Genomic DNA, 21,337 nt, shown 5'->3' with positions numbered 1-21,337 from the left:
GTAATTAGTGTGAGTGTCACTGACACTTCTAACAAATGGGAGCTCCTGTGACAACTGTAAAGACTTAACTGCTATAAAGTGCTGAAACTTTAGGCTTGTGTAGTTCAGTATATAAAATGTGGCATTTCTAACCACATTTTTAGGGTTTAGTTCTTCTTAAAGTTATGTTGTATCTATCATCTATCTCTCTCTCTCTTTCTATCTCTGTTAATCTAATCTGTTATCTGTCTGTTTGTCTATATATTCTGTCATCTATTAAATATACCAATGTAATGTAAGACAAAATATGAGGAATACATTTACTTTTCCTATTGGTGTAAGGGAAGGGTGTAAGTAAGGAAACTAATATCTGGAAACCCTTTTTTAGAAAGCTGTGGGAATGTCATTTGCTATAGTATCAACAAACAGTTTTTGATGTATTACTAATTTGCTTTTTTATCAGTAATAATAAGGCAGTCTATTGTACTTAAAGGGGACCTGTCACCCACAAGTAAAAAGCTGTAAAAAAAAAAAAAAAAAAGTCCTTCGCAAATTATACATGAAACCCAAATTATTTTTTATTAAAACATCCATATGTGTTATAAATGTATTTAAAAATCGGAGTTGTCAATCATATATTGCCTGCCTGCCTCGCCTCTATGCCTCTGGCACGGAGACAGGGCAGGCAATTACTTTATCTTTCCATTCAGCACTTCCTGGGGTGCATTTGTCTATCCTGTACATGGGCAGATGCCAAATTGTGGAGCATAAGCAAGATGTTGGGATGATGCAAAGCTGGTCTTAAAGAGACACTGACACCAAAATTAAACATTATTAAATATATCATAACACTGTCTTTGCATGTTATTTATATTTTTTCTATAAAATTATTTGCCTGATGCTTTAACCTTATCTATCTGAGTGTTCCCCATGTTCCTCGGTGATGGAGCTGCCATATTTGTGCAGCAGTAGTCCATTAGCATAAGAAGTTATAACTGACAGGTTGAAAAGGGCCAGTAAAGTTGGCAAAACAGACAAAAACAGCCCTATCCAATAAAAACAACATGACATGAAAAATCAACATGATCTATAGGTAACTTTTAATGTAAATTAATATTTTGAAAAGTTGTTTTTTAGTGTTAGTATCACTTTAAAAACAGTGTTTACAAAATGGCAGCTCCCGGCTAGCTGTGATAGTGTCCTTGCAAAATTTATATCATTTATGTAGTGTAGTTTATTTTGTTTACTAACATGCTAAAAGGGATTTTTTTTTAAGGTAACAGATCCCCTTTAATGATAACCAAACTGCATAAATCATGTTGTAGGATTCTGTTAGCTTGTTTTTATTTTTAATGTTCATTTAGTAGCCTTAAGGCATTATGAAAAATCCCATATGCAGCAAACCCCAAGTACCAATCAATCAGAATAATAAATGTCATGTCTGTACTTAATTTATGTGTTTTTCATGATTTTTTTAACATTTATAAATTGTCTCCCTCAAAACTGTATTATGTGCAAGATGTATATCCTCTTTCTGAATCACAATGATTGGATGCTGGTGTACATAAGGTTTTCAGACATTTTAGTTTAGTGGTTCTGATAACTTGTGTACAGCAACATCTATATGTATTTTAAATGTTTCATTAAGAGGTTTAGCAGCTAGCAAATAATCCAGTTTGGGCACATTTGCATGTATCTGCAGGTAAAAATATTTGGAATCACTTTATCATACAGAATATATAGGAGAGATGCACATGTCCATTTCTTGAATTGACTAGAAGAACTTTAGATGAACCACCATTCTTCCAGTCTACGTCTCTGAAACCCTGGATTACTTAATTGAGGCTATCTGTGTAGCCTGCTCTTATGACCCGGCTACCCATGTAACCCTTTTACAGTAGTTCAGATCAGAACTCTGGACAGAGCAGCTCTGCTGAACAGTCTGTAAGATACTGTATGCAGCCTTTGCTCAGGAAGAGCACTTACCAGATGAAGAAACCCAAATGGATGCATAACAATTTTAAAAGAGGTGTCAGCATAATGTGCAATGATTGTCAATGAAGTCAAGATATTGTATTTGCCATAAGATTGATAAGCACAGAATACCAATAACTAATTTCATCTAGGGTATATGCTCTGTTTGGCTAAGATGGTAACAGGACATTACACTAAGCTGGAATTAGTTGTAAATTATGTGGATGCTGGTTGAAAATGCTCATGAGCGTGCAGTGTGGGTGGAGTGAAAATGTTACCAATTTATCAATTTTATACTGTACATATACTTTATTGTAAAAATGTGATATTCAAAAGTGTTTTTTAACTTTTTTTATATAGTCCTACTAAAAGATGTCAACGCCAACATTTATTTTGCATTCATATTTTGGAAGAGAAATATATAATTGTAATGTATAATTTTATGTAATTGCATTTTTTATAATTAACTGTGCTCTTATTGCATTATTAAATGATTAAAGACAAACATTCCGCAATAGATTTAAGAACAGAACAGAGATGAAGGCAGCTATTGATCTAGCCTGCAATAAACTAATTGAGCACTTTATCCAGTACGAATGAAGTACAGTGGGAATTAATCCATCTAGCTAATAGAAATGTGTACACAAAAAATAAAAGTTGAGTGTACATGAGAGCATGTTCTAAAAATGTGTTGTTGGTTTTTTTTTTTGAGAAAATAAAGCTAATATATCTAGAGATGGTTAGTGCACTCCAAATGATCCAATTGTGCCTGAAAACAGAAAACTCAGAATTTTATATATATGTATTTATGTTATGTTTATGTATATCTATATATATGTACTGTAGTGAATGAACTGTGTCTACAGAGTGCCTTGATCTACACATACTCAATGCAAATTAGGAACATAAAGCTTGTGGATAAACACAGGCAGGATAGGGAGTGTGTCTCTTACATATGTTTTAAGTATAACTAGTTTCTGTATGAAACAAGGAGTGTATAACATATGCAGGCAAAAAAGCAGAAGAAAATAAAGCTCAATGTTTAATTTTGTAAAAAAAAAAATTATAAAAAAAAATGTGCTCTTTAGCATAAAGCATTTGTACAATAAGCAAGAAAATATCCTTAATTACTGTCAGATACAGTGTTTTGTTACATGTCATTTTCACTTTGTACCTATGGTCATTTTACATATGATTGTTTATTTTGTCTATAAAATTACAGGGTAATTATATACGGTTTGCTTAACATCATGTTTGCTTAGTGATTTTGAGGGCAGCACTATACTGTATATTTAATATTGCCCGATCCTCTATTCACATTATTCTTTTATTATAGATTATCAAAATGGAAAAGAAATATATAACGTATAAATACTGTATATATGCACTTTTGCCTATATGCCAATTGCCAATATACCTTGGTATATTTAATGGGGCCAATATCTAAGAATTGTTATCTGCATAATGAGGAAAATTGTAATGTTCAGCAAATTTCCAATGTTCAATGGTTTTAAAGTAATTAAAAATGTAGCTGCAATTCAAAGCAGCATTTGTTTATAGATTTCTGCTACAGAATTAAAATGTATCTATTAATTACTGCTTATTATGGAGCCTTAGATATTTATTATATGTTATAGAATGCCCTATCTTAGCATCTCTTTTTTAGCTTGTAAATAGTGGCCACTGCCCCAGGTAGCCAAAAACCTATTTGCTTTGTGAGCCTACAATGTTGTTATCTTATTATTTTTGCTCTGTCATTCATATTCTAGTCTACTTCATACTGCAAGTTAATTTAAAAGGAAGGTACCCTTTTAAGCAACATTAGATTAACACAGTAAAAGTAAACTACATTTTTTAGGCATCTTTCATGTTTTCTGTGGCAAAAAATAACAAACACATAAAAGCTGTTTATCAAAGTTCCCTCATTTGGGGAGAAAGACAAAGTAAATAAAAAGGGAAAAATTACCATTCAATGGGTTTAAATAACTTTGCATGATTTTATGGCAATTCCATAAGGATCATTAGGTTAAGAAAATTACTATGATCCAATGTTGTTGGAGTGACTAAAGTCTGAATAGTTTCAATGCAATTACCCCCATCTTGACTACTGACATTTCTGATGAAGATGGATGCCTTTAAGCTAAGGCACCCTTACAGTAAATTCACTGTTCAATACATACTGCCTGAATGATCATCATTTAATGGCATTTAGGTTAAGATGAGTTTTGTAATATAATATCAGATCTGACTAAAAGTGTCTATTTCTAAATAAGGTTCCCATAGGCTGATCTTTTTACACTGTATGACAACAAATATCACAAGTTTTATTTAAAGCCCATTATCAGGGCCGGAACTAGGGGTAGGCAGAAGAGGCAGCTGCCTAGGGCGCAACGATTGGGGGGCGCCAGGCAGGAGCCTCTCCTGCCTACCCCTAGTGCTACTTTATCATTGCCTCCGCCGCTTGTCATTAGCGGTGGAGGCAATGACCGATCTAATCTCAGCGCCCCCCCTGCACCTCCCCCTGTGTTTTGGCGCGCATGTGCCGTTCGGGGGGCGGGGAGGTGGGCGGAGTTGGCCGACCGGGTTGCCTAGGGCACCCGGTTGGCTTGGCCCGCCCCTGCCCATTATGGAGACATTACCAATAATTTATTACAGTAATTAGATATATTATTTTTCTGGCAGATTCAGCAGTGATTTAGGATATCTACAAGAAAAGGTGTAAAGAGGGTCATTTCATATTTTAAAGACCTACTACCTGTGCATCATAGCTGGCTTGTTATTGTGAACGAGTTCAAATCCCGAATTGCGAAAAATTTGGATTAAATACGATTATTTCTGATAATTGCAAATATCACGAAAATGCTTACGAAAAGATCATATTAGTCATGATAATATCGTATTGGCGATCCGAAATTCCGACTTTGATCCTTCAGTGCATGATTTTGGAAGCCTCCCATTGGAGTCAATGGAACTCTGCAGCTCCAACCTGGCCCAAGGAAAGTCATGATACCAAAGCTTGAATGAATTCATGCCTGCCGAAAAAATCGGCTCATCACTATTTATAAGACATCAAACAGTTGACACAGAGGCATGATCAGTCCCTTGCTGCTTTTGAGTAATGTAACCAAAAGTTTGAGACTTTTGAAAGTATAAAATAAGGCGGCACTTTGTGCAGCTTTATATTGTTTAACATCATTTTCATACAGCAGTGTCAGAAAGTACTTTTGAGAAGAAACGAGTAGAGGAAAAGGCCAACAATAGAGAGCAAGATGCTACATCGCCAAGTTATGTTATCATAACTCATTTGAAATCAACCAGATTCAACTGGTACTACTTAAAGAGACAATGCCAATCAAGTAAATAATATCAGTTCCAGTAAGACAAGGAGAACTGCTTGGTGCCCTCATTTCTTGAGGGATTTAATGCTGGATTGTTGTCTTGGTATAAGCTGTCAGTACTTGGCCATCTGGTTAACTGAAGTTCATTTTAAGGGCAGTTGTACAATAAAGTGTTATATCAGGAGAATCTCGTGCCTTAGAAGTTTATCAAACAGTGTTTAGACTTCAGAAAACCATTTTCTCACTGTTTTTTTTTCTTTTCAAGGTTTTTTTTTTTATTGTTTTTTAAGACATTTTACAGCCTTTCCATGAGAAAGATTTTTTTTCCCACAACATGAATCTTTCAATAATTCCAAAAGTTAGTAAGTCTTCCCCTAAGGAAAAAAATGTGGCAAAACAAGTTTGAGGTTTTTTTCACAATTATGTTTTTTTTCTGTGATCACCAGATTATTTAAAAAAAAACAAAAAAAACGCAAGAATGGGTATACCACAATTTTAGAAAAAGTTGCAGTCGCAAAGGAAAATTGTACTGGAACATTCTTTATCACCACTTATTGTAAGCTCTACGGGGCAGGGACCTCCTTCCTACTGTGTCTCATACCACATGGCACGTATATATATATATTTATTGTATTTCTTTCTTATACCACTTGTCCTCCCTGTGTGTAATTTTGTATTCTGTAAGATTGTACAGCACTGTGTACCCTTGTGGCGCTTTATAAATAAAGTTATACATACATACATAGGCTGTAAAACTGCCCACACTGCAAAAATCGTGTTTATTGTCACACATATAGCTGTATATTATTCTGCAAATTAGATCCGATACCTGCAGTAGCATTCTAGTTATCTTTTGCTCATTTTTTAATATCATATAGTGATATTCTTTTGTAAATGAGAGTGGTGTAGTATTTTATTTTTATCATTTTCTGTTGGAACAGCCTAGTTACAGGGGTTTAATAAATGAAAGCAATGTCCGTTGTGCCATAGTAATGTTTAAACAGCATGAGGTGGAGTAAACTTCTCAACTAGACAACAAAAGTGTTTTATTATGCCTTTTTATATGAATCCAAACATAAATCTTTTTTCCCATAAAAATAACTGTGAAATAGACTTCAAGCATTTTAGGCATATACATATTCAGTGCAGCGCCATGGTTACTCTCATGAGAATAAACAATTTTAAGAGTAGCACAGTTTATGATTATATATGTTATAAAGGAAATGGTACGTGGCAAGAATTATTAGACCATTTGAGTGTTTATTACACTATATGCTTTAAGAAGTGCATAATACACCCATTACCTAGAATAGCTATGTGCTTGTTGAAGAATTAAAATAGTGCAGTTAATGTACGTTTACATTATTCAACATTCCCGTGTCCCAGTGATCATTTTTGAGTGCTGTTCATACATTTTCTTCTCATTACATAACTTCCATGAATGGGTATATAGATTTAGTCCTTTATTAGAATTGTGTCCAGGTGTGGGCTGAATCTTTAGTGAGTTAGGAGGGAAAGGATTTTCCATTGATTGGTTAGGGTTAGGTATGCACTGGGGGAGGACGTTTTCTACTGACCAGGGCTGTCCAGTTGTTCTTTAGTCCATACAAGGTAGAAGGTCCCAAGGTTCAACCACTTTAGACTCTAGCTGAACATTAGAAGTGATGCATGCATAGTGGCACATTGCAGCACCGCAAGCAACCTTCTAACAACATAGCATCTAATGTTTTTCTGTTATTGTCTAGAGAAGTTTAAATAAATGGCATCAGCATCAATTTGTGTGGCATTGCATTTTCATTAAAGACAAATGATAACCACATTTCTACGGATTGTCCCTTATATAAGTAAAAATGTGTGAGAACATAACATCCCTTCTCATTATGCTTTTATTTCCATTTATGACTAGTGCCCATATTACTTGATTCAACAGTTATAATAATAATAATGAAATTAATGAAATACAACCTCTATATATAAATGTTGTGGTAGATGTTTTCAAAAATGTTGTACCCAAAGTCCAATTATGATCATACAAAAGGTTAATGGTACAGGTATGGGACCCTTTATCTGAAAACCTGTTATCCAAACAGTTCTGAATTAAGGCCATCACCATAAATAATTCACATTTTTTTAAAGGTTACTTTTCTCTCAGTAATAATAAAACAGTAGCTTGTTTTTGATCCTAAATAACATAGAATGAATCCTTATTGGAGGCTAAATAATCCTGTTTGGTTTATTTCATGTTTAAATGATTTTTAGTAGACTTAAGTTACAAAGGTCCCCTTATCCAGAAACTCCAGGTCTGAAGCATTTTGGATAACAGGCACCATACCTGTATAGGACAATACTGTGTTAATAATCAAGACAATATGTAATCATTCACCCTAACTAGCATTAAATATGTTGTCTTTGGTTTTCCTTTTTTCCCTTTAAAGAAATACTGTCCCACAGGTAAATATGCTCTACAGGATTTTTAAGTGCATGCTTTATTAGGCCAAGGTCACAGGGTGGATTGTCTGCTTGCAGATAAGCACAGGTTGACAATCTGCCCATACGCTCAAAAATTCTTCTTCTAATTGTGCCTGACCCATAAGCATTGAATCTGCCCAGGTGCAGGCACATGCAGCCGATATCCTCCAACAAGTCCTGCGTTTGTTGGTGGATACTAACTGCTTGTGTCTGCGGAGTCAATGCTTCCGGGTGTAGGTACAACTAAAAGAAATGTGCAGGTGCATTGTCAGCCTGTGGATAAGTGCAGGCTGACAATGCACCTGCACAATCCACCCTGTGTGACCTTGCCCTTAAACTACCTGTATAAGGAACTACAGTTTTATGTTCCTATTATTAAGTAAGGAATGGAAAGAACAATTAGATTTGCTTAATTAATATCTATACTAATTCACAGGAGAGCACAAACAAATCCCACTTTTCAGCCAATGTATTATTCATTCTCTTAGGCAATTAATTGAATTCCTCCTAATGTCAATATTTAATTATCTCACTACAGTATTGTCTTAAACACCGTGAGCTGCAAAAAAATCTGTTTCCTTTTCCTATTGTATTTATGGCTGAGTCCTCTTGGAGAAAATGTTTACTAATATTAATGTTTGTTGTACAAACAGTTCTTACAATATGTTTTGGATGGTTGTACTTGTTAATAAACAGCTGTGGCCTTCTGTTTCCAAATACAGTGTCAATTCTTAATTGTGGGGGTGGAAGGTGTACTGCAGGCTTTGACACTGTGTTTGTCATGGCCACAATTGTACATTGTAAATACATGTTAATCCTGAAGTTATAAGAGTGCACATAAATGGAAATAATTAGCAATTCCAGAGGACTTCATTAGATTTGTCTAAATTTGCTATTATACTTAGCTAATACAAATGTGCCATTATCATTTATTGAATGCAGTTAGAGTAACTATTTTCAGAATGTGCTGATTAATTATTATTAACTAATGTCCATGCCACTGATAATAATATTCATACAGGGATTTGCTGATGATTATGCTTTGTATGTGATAAAGACATGTTAGTACAGCTATAGGATCAAATATCCAGAAATCTTGGGGCCTAGGGTTTCCCAGATCTCATTTTGGATCTCAAACCTTGTCTATTAAAAAAAAACATTAATTTGTAGCTTAAACTTTATTGAAAAAAGAAAAGGGTATAAGACGGAGGCAGAATGTAATAGTATTCGATAAAATAGAGGAAACAGTTTACACCACTAGTATCAAGATTTTGTAGATCTGTCCATCTTTAAATTGTAAATATTCAGAGGCTGACCAGATTTCTAAGAACTGTGTAATTTTGTTCTGAAGGGCAATTCTATATTACAACTCTTTATTGCTCTTTACTAACAGCATTTAGCACAAGTAATTATGTGTTGCATATGTTAAGGTGGCTAACTAGCCGAATTGCATAGAAGGAGACTACAGATATTCTTTGGGAAATTAGTATATGTGAGTAACTTCAAGTGCACTTCATTGCAGAAGGGCTGTATGGAGGAACAGCACATTAGGTTCCCTGGTTCACTCCACATTTCCTCCAAAAGGCTTGTGATATGCCTGGGAATAATGTATGTAGTTTGATTGCTATATGATACAAAAGTATTAAAGGGGGTCTCTGTATAGTTAGGGGGTGTTATGGCACATAATACACTGACAGGGGGCTCTGTATGCAAAAGCTGAGCTGGCAGGCGAGAAATCCATATGCGCTATTTTCATTTTGGGGTCAGTACATACCACAGACTTTGGTATATCTATGCATATTGGGCATCAAACTGTTCAGTAGACCTTAGGTGTTCCTATTTGGGGGTGATTTGCCTTTATCTGATCTTTATCAAGAAATTGCGAGTGATAAATGCGGCAAATTGCAACATTTTTATGCGATTTTTTGAAATGTCATAAAAATCGGCAAACTGCTTTATGGCTTGGTACTTTGGAGCAAAAAGAAATGTTTACCCATTATAGATTTGGGGGAATGTGTACTTTCCAAAAATATATGGCTTTTTGGGGTGAGTGTACTTTTTTGTAGCATTATCCCACATAAAGGATGTAAATGTGTTGATATTGCAGGAGCTAAAATGATAGATCATATGGGGGTATGTCCCCATTGGGGCCCCTACATGCCACATATTTAGGTAAGCCTATACATATTGGGCATCAAACTGTTCAATGGACTCCTGGCGTTCAAATTTAGGGTGTTTTATCTTGGTACCTAATGCTATGTGGGAGATAAGATGCTGCAAAATGGAAGCTTTGAGGGGATTTTTGGAAATGTTATCAAAATTTCCAACTTTAGGAAAGCTTCACAGCTTGGTACTTTGGAGTAAAAAGACATGGGTACCCATTTTAAATTTGGGGGAATGTGTACTTTCAAAAAATATATGACTTTCTGGTGGTAAGTGTACTTTTTACTAGCTTTATCCCACATATAATGATGTAAATGCGTTGATTTTGCAGAAGCTGAAATGACAGAAATGACAGTACATATGGGGGTATGTTCACATTGGGGCCCCTACATGCCACATACTTAGGTAAACCTATACATATTGGGCATCAAACTGTTCAGTGGACCCCTGGCGTTCATATTTAGGGTGTTTTGTTTGGTTACTTTATGACCTGTAGGAGATAAGATACTATAGACTGGAAGCTTTGAAGCGATTTTTTAAAAATTTCACAAATTTTGATAAAAACCAATAACTTTAGGAAAGCATTGCGACTTGATAGTTTGGAGTAGACAGATAGTTGTGCCTATTCTGTATTCCCCAGAATCTGTTCTTTCCAAAAATGTACAATTTTCTGGGATAAACCTTCTGTTAGTGGAATTTTTGTCCTTGAAATCTAAAGTATGCAGCTTTCTGAAGCAGTGCTTTGGAAATTTGGTAGTGTACTGCTGGGAGTTTTTAACCTATACAAGTGAGAAATCTCCATAAAACTATATATATTTGGTATTGGCACATTCAGGAGACATGGGACTTTCCAAACCAGTTGTATATTCGTGCATAAAATAATTTTTGTTTCTAGTATGCGTGTTTATATTATGGAAATTTGTTATTTTTTTTCATTTTTAGACATTTAGGGGCTGATCCACTAAAGTGCGATAACGCTTATTGCATGCTTTTTTGCGTTAAAAAGTATGCGATAATTAAGTCCCGATTCATCAAAGTAATTTCACATGCGTTAAGACGCATATTGCATGCGCTAAAAAAGCTCACTATCGCAATGCGATATTTACCTCACATTGCGTTAATTCTCTCATAAAAATAATACTAACGCATGATTCACAAACACATATGAAGCATTAAACGCACTAAATATCGCATTAGTCTGTACGAATATTAACACCTACTTGGGGCAGGCGGTACTTAAAGAAAATTGTGGTTCGTGAGCTTTTGGCAACACAACATGGACTTTGCAGTGGGATTTTTTTCAAGTCTGTGTTGGCCCTAGAGTGATGCATCCTCCAGTTTTCAGGGAAATGGTAATTTTCAGAACAGTAGTTTTCCGAAAGTAATTGTTACGTGCATAAAATCGTAGGAAATAGTGCACGCGGCGGCAATTAACGCAAGAAAAACGCTCATTGCGAGTTAAATAACGCAAAGAACATCGCGTCTTAATTATGACACCTGTCCTAAAATAAGAAGCAATAAAATTTTTAACGCATGCTATAAATATCGCTTGTTTTATCTCACTTTAGTGAATCAACCCCTTAGAAGCCTATATCTTGTTACAGAATTGGAATTACACAAAAATTCTACCATATTTTAAAAGCTTAGGTTGTCCTGAAAAAACAGATATATTGTTTTCCTGGGTAAACTAAAAGTCCCTCCGAGGAAAGGCCCCTAAAGTGAAACAGTGCAAAATGTTCAAAAACTGTCTGGCAGTAGAGGTTCCACTATGACCAAAATGGCTATAGTTTCTAAATGACTCTTATTCCTCTTTTTATACTACAGTGATTACAAATTTCTTTCTGAATTTGTCTCTCAAAATGAACAAATAAATAAGGTTGAGGAGACTGCCTCATACAGACAAAAGCAAACAAAAGGAATTCTGGGAATGAATTCCAAACTCTTAAAAAAATCCCAATTACATGGGTTTATCCTATAGGCTAAAGCTCACTCACTGGGTTTAAAGCAGAAGCCAGGGTAATAGCTGATCAGATTCCCAACTACAGACCAGTTTCGCGTTTCTTGAGGCTCATCAGTGTAGTGCAGGGTTTTCTGATCAGCTTAGGTAGAGTCACCATATGGTTCTACAAACAAATAAATAAGGTTGAGGAGACTGCCTCATACAGACAAAAGCAAACAAAAGGAATTCTGGGAATGAATTCCAAACTCTTAAAAAAATATAGTCACATATATACCTGTATATAATATATATATAATAGTCACAGATTGCAGGCATTCAGATAAAAGTCCAATGCTGTGGCCTGGGTTCAGACCAAAAGTGAAAACATCATACCTGTATATGTATAGAGGGTCCGCACTACTCAGGGCTAAAGGCAAAAGCACATTTTTTTGCCTTAAGCCCTGTGTAGTGCTGACCCGCTCTACATATATATGTAGCGAAAATTCCGACACTCATGTCACTTGCAAGTAGATATGACTACATGCAGTCCTTAATATATAAAAGATACAAAAGGTTTTTATTTTGTAGCACCAGCCTTTCTCTCGCGCGGTCGCGTCAGCATCAGGCACCCAGGCGACAAAAAAAAATGCGTTTCGTGGATTTTTCGACGTTTTGCTAATTTTCTTGCCGCTTCGTGAATTTTATGGCGAAGCAGAACGGGACAGATTCACTAATTTGCCCACTGTGTGGGGCATTTTGCAAATAGCTGCAGGCTTCTGCACACCTTTTCAGAGTACAGATACCAGTAAACTGTGCTTTGAATAATTTAATAGGCTGTGTTTGCGGTAGGCTGTATTAAATTTAAAAGGAGCAGCTGGGGAGGCACATAGGTGGTAACATTAAGTGGTACACTTGCCCCCTCCAGGTGAAACCCCTAAAGACTGGGGTTGGAAAGGCCCAACTTTGTTCTGGCAATTATTTTTCTTTATTTTGCTACATGTATAATAGTATATTATTATCATTTTCCATTTTTTGCCATAAGTTTAGCAATTGTGATCATTTCTATGTTGTTAAGGGTTGCCATATCTTACAAATAACCTTTTCTTCCGGGACTTTCCCCTACCTAATACATAAAGCGCTTTATTATGAAACTTGCCTGAAACATGATGCCTCAATCTGAAATAGATGCTGTTTTTTTTCTTTGTCACAGCTAGGAAACTATTGGGATTGCTGAGATCACAAGTTACTGTATTCATACCAGTGGCTCAAAATAAATTGGATATTGATTGCCAATGACTTTAGTAAACAGAGATCAAAATGACTTTGCACAGAACTTCCAACTAATGTATTTAGTTAATGGCAATTTAATATTGAATATATTTATAAGATAACTTTTGTTTAGATATGAGTATTAAGAAGTATTAAGAAAAACCTATTTAGTTAAAGGGTACTAGTAGGTAGATCTGTATGCTCAATTGGTTTAGGCAACACCTCTAACAAGCTAGATTAGTCCTACTATGTACAGGAATAACACTAGTAAAATGCACAGAAATTGCCATAATCTCTGACATGACTAGCAGATAGAACAAGCCATGATCATTTACTATATAGATCTATCAACGTTAATTCCTGTGGTAAATAGAAGTGTGCAACAAAAAATATGGTATGATACTGTCTGAGACTGGTGAACAATGATGAACATAGAATGAACATAGAAAAAATAATAAAACCACATTCATTATATACTAAAGGCTATCTATCTATCGATTGAAAAATTAAGTATGCTGTTATTTGTGGGTGAATAAGCAGAAATAGGGTAGTAAACGTGCATACTGCAAAAAAAATCTACAACTGGCCATGTTTTGGCAGCAATGCCTTCCTCTGGTCTGGAATTACAGCAGGGATACAGAGACCTGCACCGGTCCCAATTAATACAGTGCTGACTATTCATAAGGGAAGGGAGGAAAGTAGGCACCCCCTCCTGTTTATTACTCCCCTAACTTTAGCATTTAGGCATACAAGTTAGGGAGCAGCAGAGGATGCAGGTCATGCTATTGAGGGGGCATTTACCAATGCTCAATTTTATTCGGTTTTCAATTACAAAATATGATTTTGCCACAAAAAAAAATATTTTTGGGGGGGGGGGGGAATTTATTATGTGAGAAAACTGCAACAATTTTGAAAGCAAAAATAAGCCATCTAAAAGCTGCCGTGATCAAGTCAATGGCAGATGTTCCTGTTATAATTAGAAGATATTTCTTTCCTTTGTGGTTTTTGAAGGTTTTTTTTACACTAGCTTTGTATAATAATACAAAAAAATTGCCATTTTCATGCAATAATACAGAAAAGTCATTGTTTTTGCATTTTTTCTGTCTTTTTTTAAATTGGATCTTTTGATAAATAGCAGACATTCGTGGAAATGAGTTTGGTTGAAGAAAGAACTATAAAACCGCGAAAATCCAAATGGTAATAAATGGGCACAGTATTGTAAAAGTGCTATCCAAAAAAAAATACTGGACCGCCTAAAAAGTTTGATGACTTTCTTGTCTACTCTCCATTTAAAAAACAGATCTGAAGAAAAGTATTTTATTCATAGTAAAAATAAAATGCCATAAAACACAAGTTTTAAAGGAATGGTCCCTTTTGTCAAAATGTATATCATGTTTGCAGTGTACATACTTGCATATTTTGTAACAGATTACATATTTCAGTTACTATATAAATGTCAAGACTTGAAACTTAACGTATATACTCGAATATAAGCCGAGGTACCTAATTTTACCTAAGAAAACTGGAAAAACTTATTGACTCGAGTATAAGCCTAGGGTGGGAAATGCAACCGCTACTGCTAAGTTTCAATAATCAAATAACAGATAAATAAATAATAGATAACTTTAGAGAAAGAAAAATGCTACAGCAGCAGACAAAAGCAAGTTTGGGAAGGCTAAGGAAGCTGCCATACTAATTATCAAGTACTTGCCATCCTGCTGTTTTCTCTCTGTTTCTCTCTCTCTCTGTTATATATATATATATATATGTGAATTTCTTTCCCCCAACTCACTTGGGATATATGGGCACAATTGTGAAATGTGTTTTGAGGTGGAGGGCAAGGGCAGATTTTTATTGAAAGTATGTTATGATATATATTGTAAATATTTCTCTTACCTACTAATAATTTGTGTTTGTAAATTCTACTAGCAACTAACAAAAAGCAAAAAGGTATGAATGCTCTAGGGGTGGCACATGGGGAAGGTGCTTCCCAGTGGCATTGCAAGAGGTTACCAGGACTCACAGCAAACACTTTAACCTTGGGGGGAGAATTCTTTGCTTTGCACACATATCTTTTATTCTAAGTGGACCTAAAATCCGTTTAAGTAGTGTTTAATGTTGCTATTTAAAGCCTAGATTTACTATTTTGTGCCAGCTCCTGATTGGTTACTTGTGGGTACTTCAAACACTGAAAGGGGTGTGATATTGAAAGAAAAGGAATGTAATTTTCAACAAGATATGGTAATGTTCTATCCTTTCTTATATGTGGCATTTGTTATTATTGGATTCATTGTCTGTTATTTATATTTTATTTTTGTCCCAAGATGAGTGTTTCCATTAAAATGGTGTTTGTCATTTTCAAGGGACAAACTGTGGCACTCCCACTGTTAAAATCTTCTTCTTTTCTGCAGCCAAGGTCAAAGAGCATTGAATCTGCAATGCAAAAGCAGAGTGAGAGCTACAGACTAGCCTTCCCTGTTCATTATGTTTGGGATCTTTTCTCTTGAACAGACTTTGAACATTGTAATAACACTGCTCTCTGTTTTAGATCCCTATCTCTGCACTGGTATCATTCGTGGAGGCTCTAGAAGTTGGATATACAAAACATAAAAATCCATATCACAACCTTATTCATGCAGCAGATGTTACCCAGACTGTTCATTACTTTCTCTTCAAGTCAGGGCTAGTGGTAAGTATATTTGTTATAGAAAGCTTTCAATTACATGTCAAGTTTTAAATGAAGTTAATAAAAAAATGAATCATGATAGCAACCCATGCAAATAAATAGTTTGAATCATAAAGTAATGGGTGCAGATAATAAGCTACCTTGCCCGTACAATGGATTTCTAGATAAATACATAAGTCCCGATGCTCTTCCTTAAAGGAACAGTAACACCAAAAAATGAAAGTGTATAAAAGTAATAACAATATAATGTACCGGTGCCCTGCATTGCTACAACTGGTGTGTTTGCCTCAGAAAGGCTACTATAGTTTATATAAGTTAGCTGCTGTGTAGCCATGGGGGCAGCCATTCAAAGGAGAAAAGGCACAGGTTACTTAGCAGATAACAGACAAACCCCCATTATATGGGGCTTATCTACTAGTTATCTGCTATGTAACCAGTGCCTTTTCTCCTTTGAATGGCTGCCCCCATGGCTACACAGCAGCCTATTTATATAGTAGCTTTTCTGAAGCAAAAACACCAGCACATTATATTTTAATTACTTTAAAACACTTTTTTGATGTTACTGTTCCTTTAAACGAAACGGTAAAAATAGGTAATTATATTACTATTATACAACGTACCCTTTCTTCCCCTTTTGTTGTGACTGTTTTGTTAGCATGAGTTCATAGTTCAGGGGGGTTATCTGTGCACTGGTAATGTAATTATCTACCTCACAAGGACCAACATGGAGTATCTTTGTTTTCCTGTTTGCCCTGTTTGGCTCAAGAAAAAACTAAGAACATAGATTTTTCCTGATTAAAATAATAGGAAACAAGTATGTTCAGCACAAGCCCTATTCATTGAACTTATGATAAACAAGGGGGTATACTGCGCCTTTAATTATTCTCAAAACAAGTAACAAACACCTCATATAAAATACTGTGGGACATATTTAAAGTAAATATGGTTTGCCTGTATTAAAATCATATATTTAAACAGATCCATGAATATGTTGTGTTTGTTTAGCGTAGCATAATCAGTCTTACAAAATAAATTTCCATTAGTGGTGTAAAATTATGTAAATTAAACTCTGTTATTTTTTTCCACATTTTCCACTTGAATCAGATGGCACGAGCACTGCTACTTTTTCTCCTTTTATGTGCAGTACAATAGTGCAAATTATTGGCATTAATGTTCAAGTTATTTTGACATACACAATTTTACAGGGCTTTATGGTTGATTACAAACATGAAATTATGCCAAAAAGAAGATTAATGTTGTTTTCTGCCTTTAGCAATGATTTATTTGGACATAAATTCTTAATCACACTTTTATAGTCTATTTTGCTACAATTGTACTTATGATACCATTTATAAAATATATTTTAAATACACAGATTATTAGAGGTATAGTAACAGCATTCATAGTACATTTGTTCTTCGATATAATTAATCATTATTAGAGGCAACGCAATTGCGTTTAATGTTTAAATAATTTTTAGCAGACTTAGGGGGCGATTCACTAATGTACGAATCCAAATCACGACATCCAATCATTTCTGATAATCGCAAATGTCACGAAAATTCTTTTCGTTTAAATACGAAGATTTCGTACTTACGGTCTGAAAGTTCCGAAATTTTCATATTGAAACAATTCTTTGCATATGGCAATCCGATAGTTATGAAATTTCCGTATCCCAATGATTGTAAACGGCACGAAACCCTTTCTGACTTTGACACTTCAATGCATGATGTGGGAAGCTTTCCAAAGAACTCAATGGCACTCTGCAGCTCCAACCAGGGTCAAAGAAAGTCACAATACTGAAGCTTGAATGAATTTCGAAACTTTCGTACAAGTTGTGACAAATACGATTTTGTCGCACAAAGTACGGAAAAGTCACACAAATTAACGAAAATATCATAGAAATTACGCATAGTTCTAAAACTTAGAAAAAATACAAATATTTTGTATTCAGACTCAATAGTACATTGATAAATGGGCCCCTTAATGTATGGAGATCCAAATTACAGAAAGATCCTTCGAAAAAAAAAAACAAGGTCTCAAGCATTCTGGATAACAGGTCCCATTTCTGTACTTGGGGGGTTATATACAGGGCAGTTTTATGCTTTACAGTCTGTGTAGATGTTAGTTTTCAGCATATCTATTACATGTTATTCCCCATTTACTTTTAAAGCATTGGCTGACAGAACTGGAGATATTTGCAATGATTTTTGCAGCAGCCGTTCATGACTATGAACATACTGGCACTACAAACAACTTTCACATCCAAACAAGGTACAGTATACCTAGTATGCTTTGCTGATTCCATTGCATATTCTTTTCATTTATTTTCTATTATCAAATTGATTGCCCCAGATAGTGAACAGATATTAATTCTTTTATTATAATAAGGGTTTAATGCCAAATCAGTCATCATTCCTTGATCATTCATATTGTATTGTTTATCCTTCAGCTTCGTGTCAGATGACAAAGCTTTATCCGCACATACTGTATATCAGTATACATACATCAGTTTGTAGTTCACATTATCCTACTTCTAAGCACGCTTTCTCTTTCAACTAAAAGACATAACTTTATGAAAACTGAATAATGTGACTCCCCTTGCAGTTGCCTCCCTGCATTCAAGATAGCTATGCTGCTGCACTCTCCCTCCTTATCGCTTTTTTAAGCTACTGCATAAAACACTGTCAGTTAATGATGTAACTTTGACTGTATCTTACCATCAAAAAGAGACACTATACTTCTACTTTGTATATAAAATGTAAACACCCCTCATACAAAGTACTACTTCAAATAAAAGGAGCATACTATGCAAATAAACTGTAGCTCTTTTAAAATCCTGTACAACATTTCAAATATATGAGATATCAGGTTCTTAATACATTTCAGAATATACAACCATCAGTTTTGCATATGTTGTTATACCTTTTAATGGTGGATAAGCTTAGGTCATTTATTGTATGTTGTATAGTTTTCAGATTTATTTTTATTGGTATTGGACTGTTTCCACTACATCTTATTGGGGAGAACCTTTAAGTAAGATAGATGCTTTTCAGGTTGAATGATTCATGCTGGGATTCAGATGTCCTTCTGATACAGAAGGTCAGAAGGTCTAAAACATGATTTTAAAGCATATAAGAAAACACTATTGAAACAAATGGCAAGTAAGTGGAAACGTATTTTAAAAGCAAACAATTTCCATTGAACTCAATAAATGGATGTCCCCAGGAAGTAATTTAAGAGAGAATGCATCACGAGATTTTATATCCGGATGGGAGACTATGTAAAGTTGCTGCCTGTAGTTGGCAGCCGCTTGCTGTCACAATTAAATGCAGGGCATTTGCTAAAGGAAAGAGGCCTCATTATACGATTGCAGTGAACCCAAACAAACTTTTTCAACAGCTACTTCTCACAGGGAGACAAACTTAATACTGAGCTCTGGTTGCCAACAAAGGGTGCCAATAATATTATGCACTATACTTCTGCAGATTCTCTTTCTCTCAATCTGCTTCTCACACACACCCAGCATTAGTGATGGGCGAATTTTTTAGCCAGGCATGGATTCACTGTAAATTTCCGCGTTTCGCCATTGGCGGATTTTTTTGCGAAAGAGGTGAAAAAATTTGCTGCGCGCCAAAAATTTGTCTGCATAAAAAAAATTGTCAGTCGCTCATCACTTCTCAGCATAGCCTCCAGGACCCCTGTCCCATCTGGATGCACCAACAGAGTGCCATTAGCTGTTCCAGGGGCTTTCTACTCACTAGGAACCTTAACCCTTTCTCTGTGGTGACCTTATGCACAGAGCCCAAGATTCACTTGTGGGCCCTCCTATGACCTACACCTAAACGCTCAATTACCTCCCTCGCGCACATTTTACCTCAGGGGTTCTACCCCTCTTCTAAGCACTCCTTGCTGGGACAGTGAACTCACTTGCCACTCCTATCACTCGCCACCCCAGGTACTAACCTCCCAAGTCGAGAAACACCCCAGAAGTTAACTTTAAGAGCCAAATTTTTGCTAGTGCAGAGAGCGCAATAGCACTCTTTACACTAGCGATTCACACACACCCCTGGACCCCCTCTGGCACTGTAAAGGTAAGTGAGGGGGGGCGGCATTGGAGGAGCCATCTCAAGGGCCAGAATTGCCCCTGCACTAGCAGAAAGCAGAAGCAAACACAAGTACAATGCAATGAAAGAGCTACACAGGCAGAAAATCAGCTATGATTTTAGTTAATGTGTACAGGAGCATATATGCTCAGTGCATGCCTTATAGCATTGTAAGGGTAATACAGTAACAGATGCAAAATTGGTAATATATCTAGTAACTCATAGCAACAGATGTTTGCTTTCAGCCACTGCCTTTAAAACCAATTTATATGCTGAAACAAGTGATTACAGCTTTAAGGTACATTTGAAGCCACATCTTAACATAATTGTTTTTCTCTGTACACTTACTGCAATATAATTTGCTCTCTAATGTGTGGGAAGGAAGCATATCTTGGAAGTGCTAAACAACCTCAGTGTGTGACTGTGCACTACTTAATAGGAAAAACATTTGCACATGGGTAAAGTGGGAACTGCATACCAATAACAGGAGTTAGAACTTCATCAAATCATTCTCCTGCGAAATAAAATATAGATAAAGAGATAATTAAGTAAAACTAAAAAGAAAACTATGTGTTGACCTGGTTAAAAATAGAGCAATAATGATTATTTAATGTTCCTAAATTGTACAATATTTAAAAATATGAATAATTTTTTTACACATATAAAATGAAAATGGAGGGCCATTACTTTAAACAACAATGCAAAGTAATCCTTTAACAGTTGTGTACAAATATGGGACCTATTATCCAGAATGGATAAGAGATCTTTCTGTAATTTGAATCACCATACTTTGACTACCAAAAATGTATTTAAGCATTAAATAAACCTAATAGGTTTGTTTTACCTCTGATAAGGAATACTTCTATCTTAGGTGGGAAGTACAAGGCACTGTTTTATTATTACAGAGAAAATTAATTTTTAAAATGTGAATTATATAATTAAATTGGACTCTATGGGTAATGGCCTTTCCATAATTAGGAGCTTTCTGGATAATGGATTTTCAGATAATAGATCCCATACCTGTATTAGTTTGTTTTGAGCCCAGGCGACCCTCATATGGCTTTTCTTAGCCTGTATAACAGTCTGTGATCTCAAGCAGTTGTGTAAATGTCAGGATAAATTGCCTCTGTCAGACTTAAGAGGAAACTGTCTATCTCACTGTCAAAGTTCAACACTTAAACCTCACTCAAAATACAGACCTAACAGCGACAATGCAGCAATAGCATTGCAATGGTAACCAGGTAATTTGCCCCCTTTAACCTTGAATCTGCTTCATTTTAGCAAATTCAGGTTTATCTGTGGAAGCCTATAGTTTTAAAAAAAGGCATTACACACTCCTGTTTGTGTTCATGTCAGTCATTCAATCCAATCTACCCAGTGTGTCAGCTTCTATTAAAATGCAGTACCCAGAGTT

At 35.4% G+C, this 21,337-nt stretch overlaps 1 protein-coding gene across 8 annotated transcripts in view; it reads left to right on the top strand.

Moving 5' to 3' along the window:
* pde1c (phosphodiesterase 1C) overlaps positions 1-21,337 on the top strand; it is a 369,089-nt gene that overhangs the window by 303,638 nt on the left and 44,114 nt on the right. For all 8 annotated transcript variants that reach the window (XM_018094811.2, XM_031903900.1, XM_031903903.1 and 5 more), the window contains 2 exons: positions 15,680-15,820; positions 17,991-18,091. In XM_018094811.2, coding sequence (XP_017950300.1) covers positions 15,680-15,820; positions 17,991-18,091 — 242 coding nt within the window. The remainder of the gene's footprint in view (positions 1-15,679; positions 15,821-17,990; positions 18,092-21,337) is intronic.

Source organism: Xenopus tropicalis, chromosome 6 (genome assembly GCF_000004195.4).
Source record: "Xenopus tropicalis strain Nigerian chromosome 6, UCB_Xtro_10.0, whole genome shotgun sequence".
Lineage (NCBI taxonomy): Eukaryota > Metazoa > Chordata > Amphibia > Anura > Pipidae > Xenopus > Xenopus tropicalis.
The sequence above is the reverse complement of the archived record's forward strand: the minus strand, read 5'-3'. Positions and strand labels throughout refer to the sequence as shown.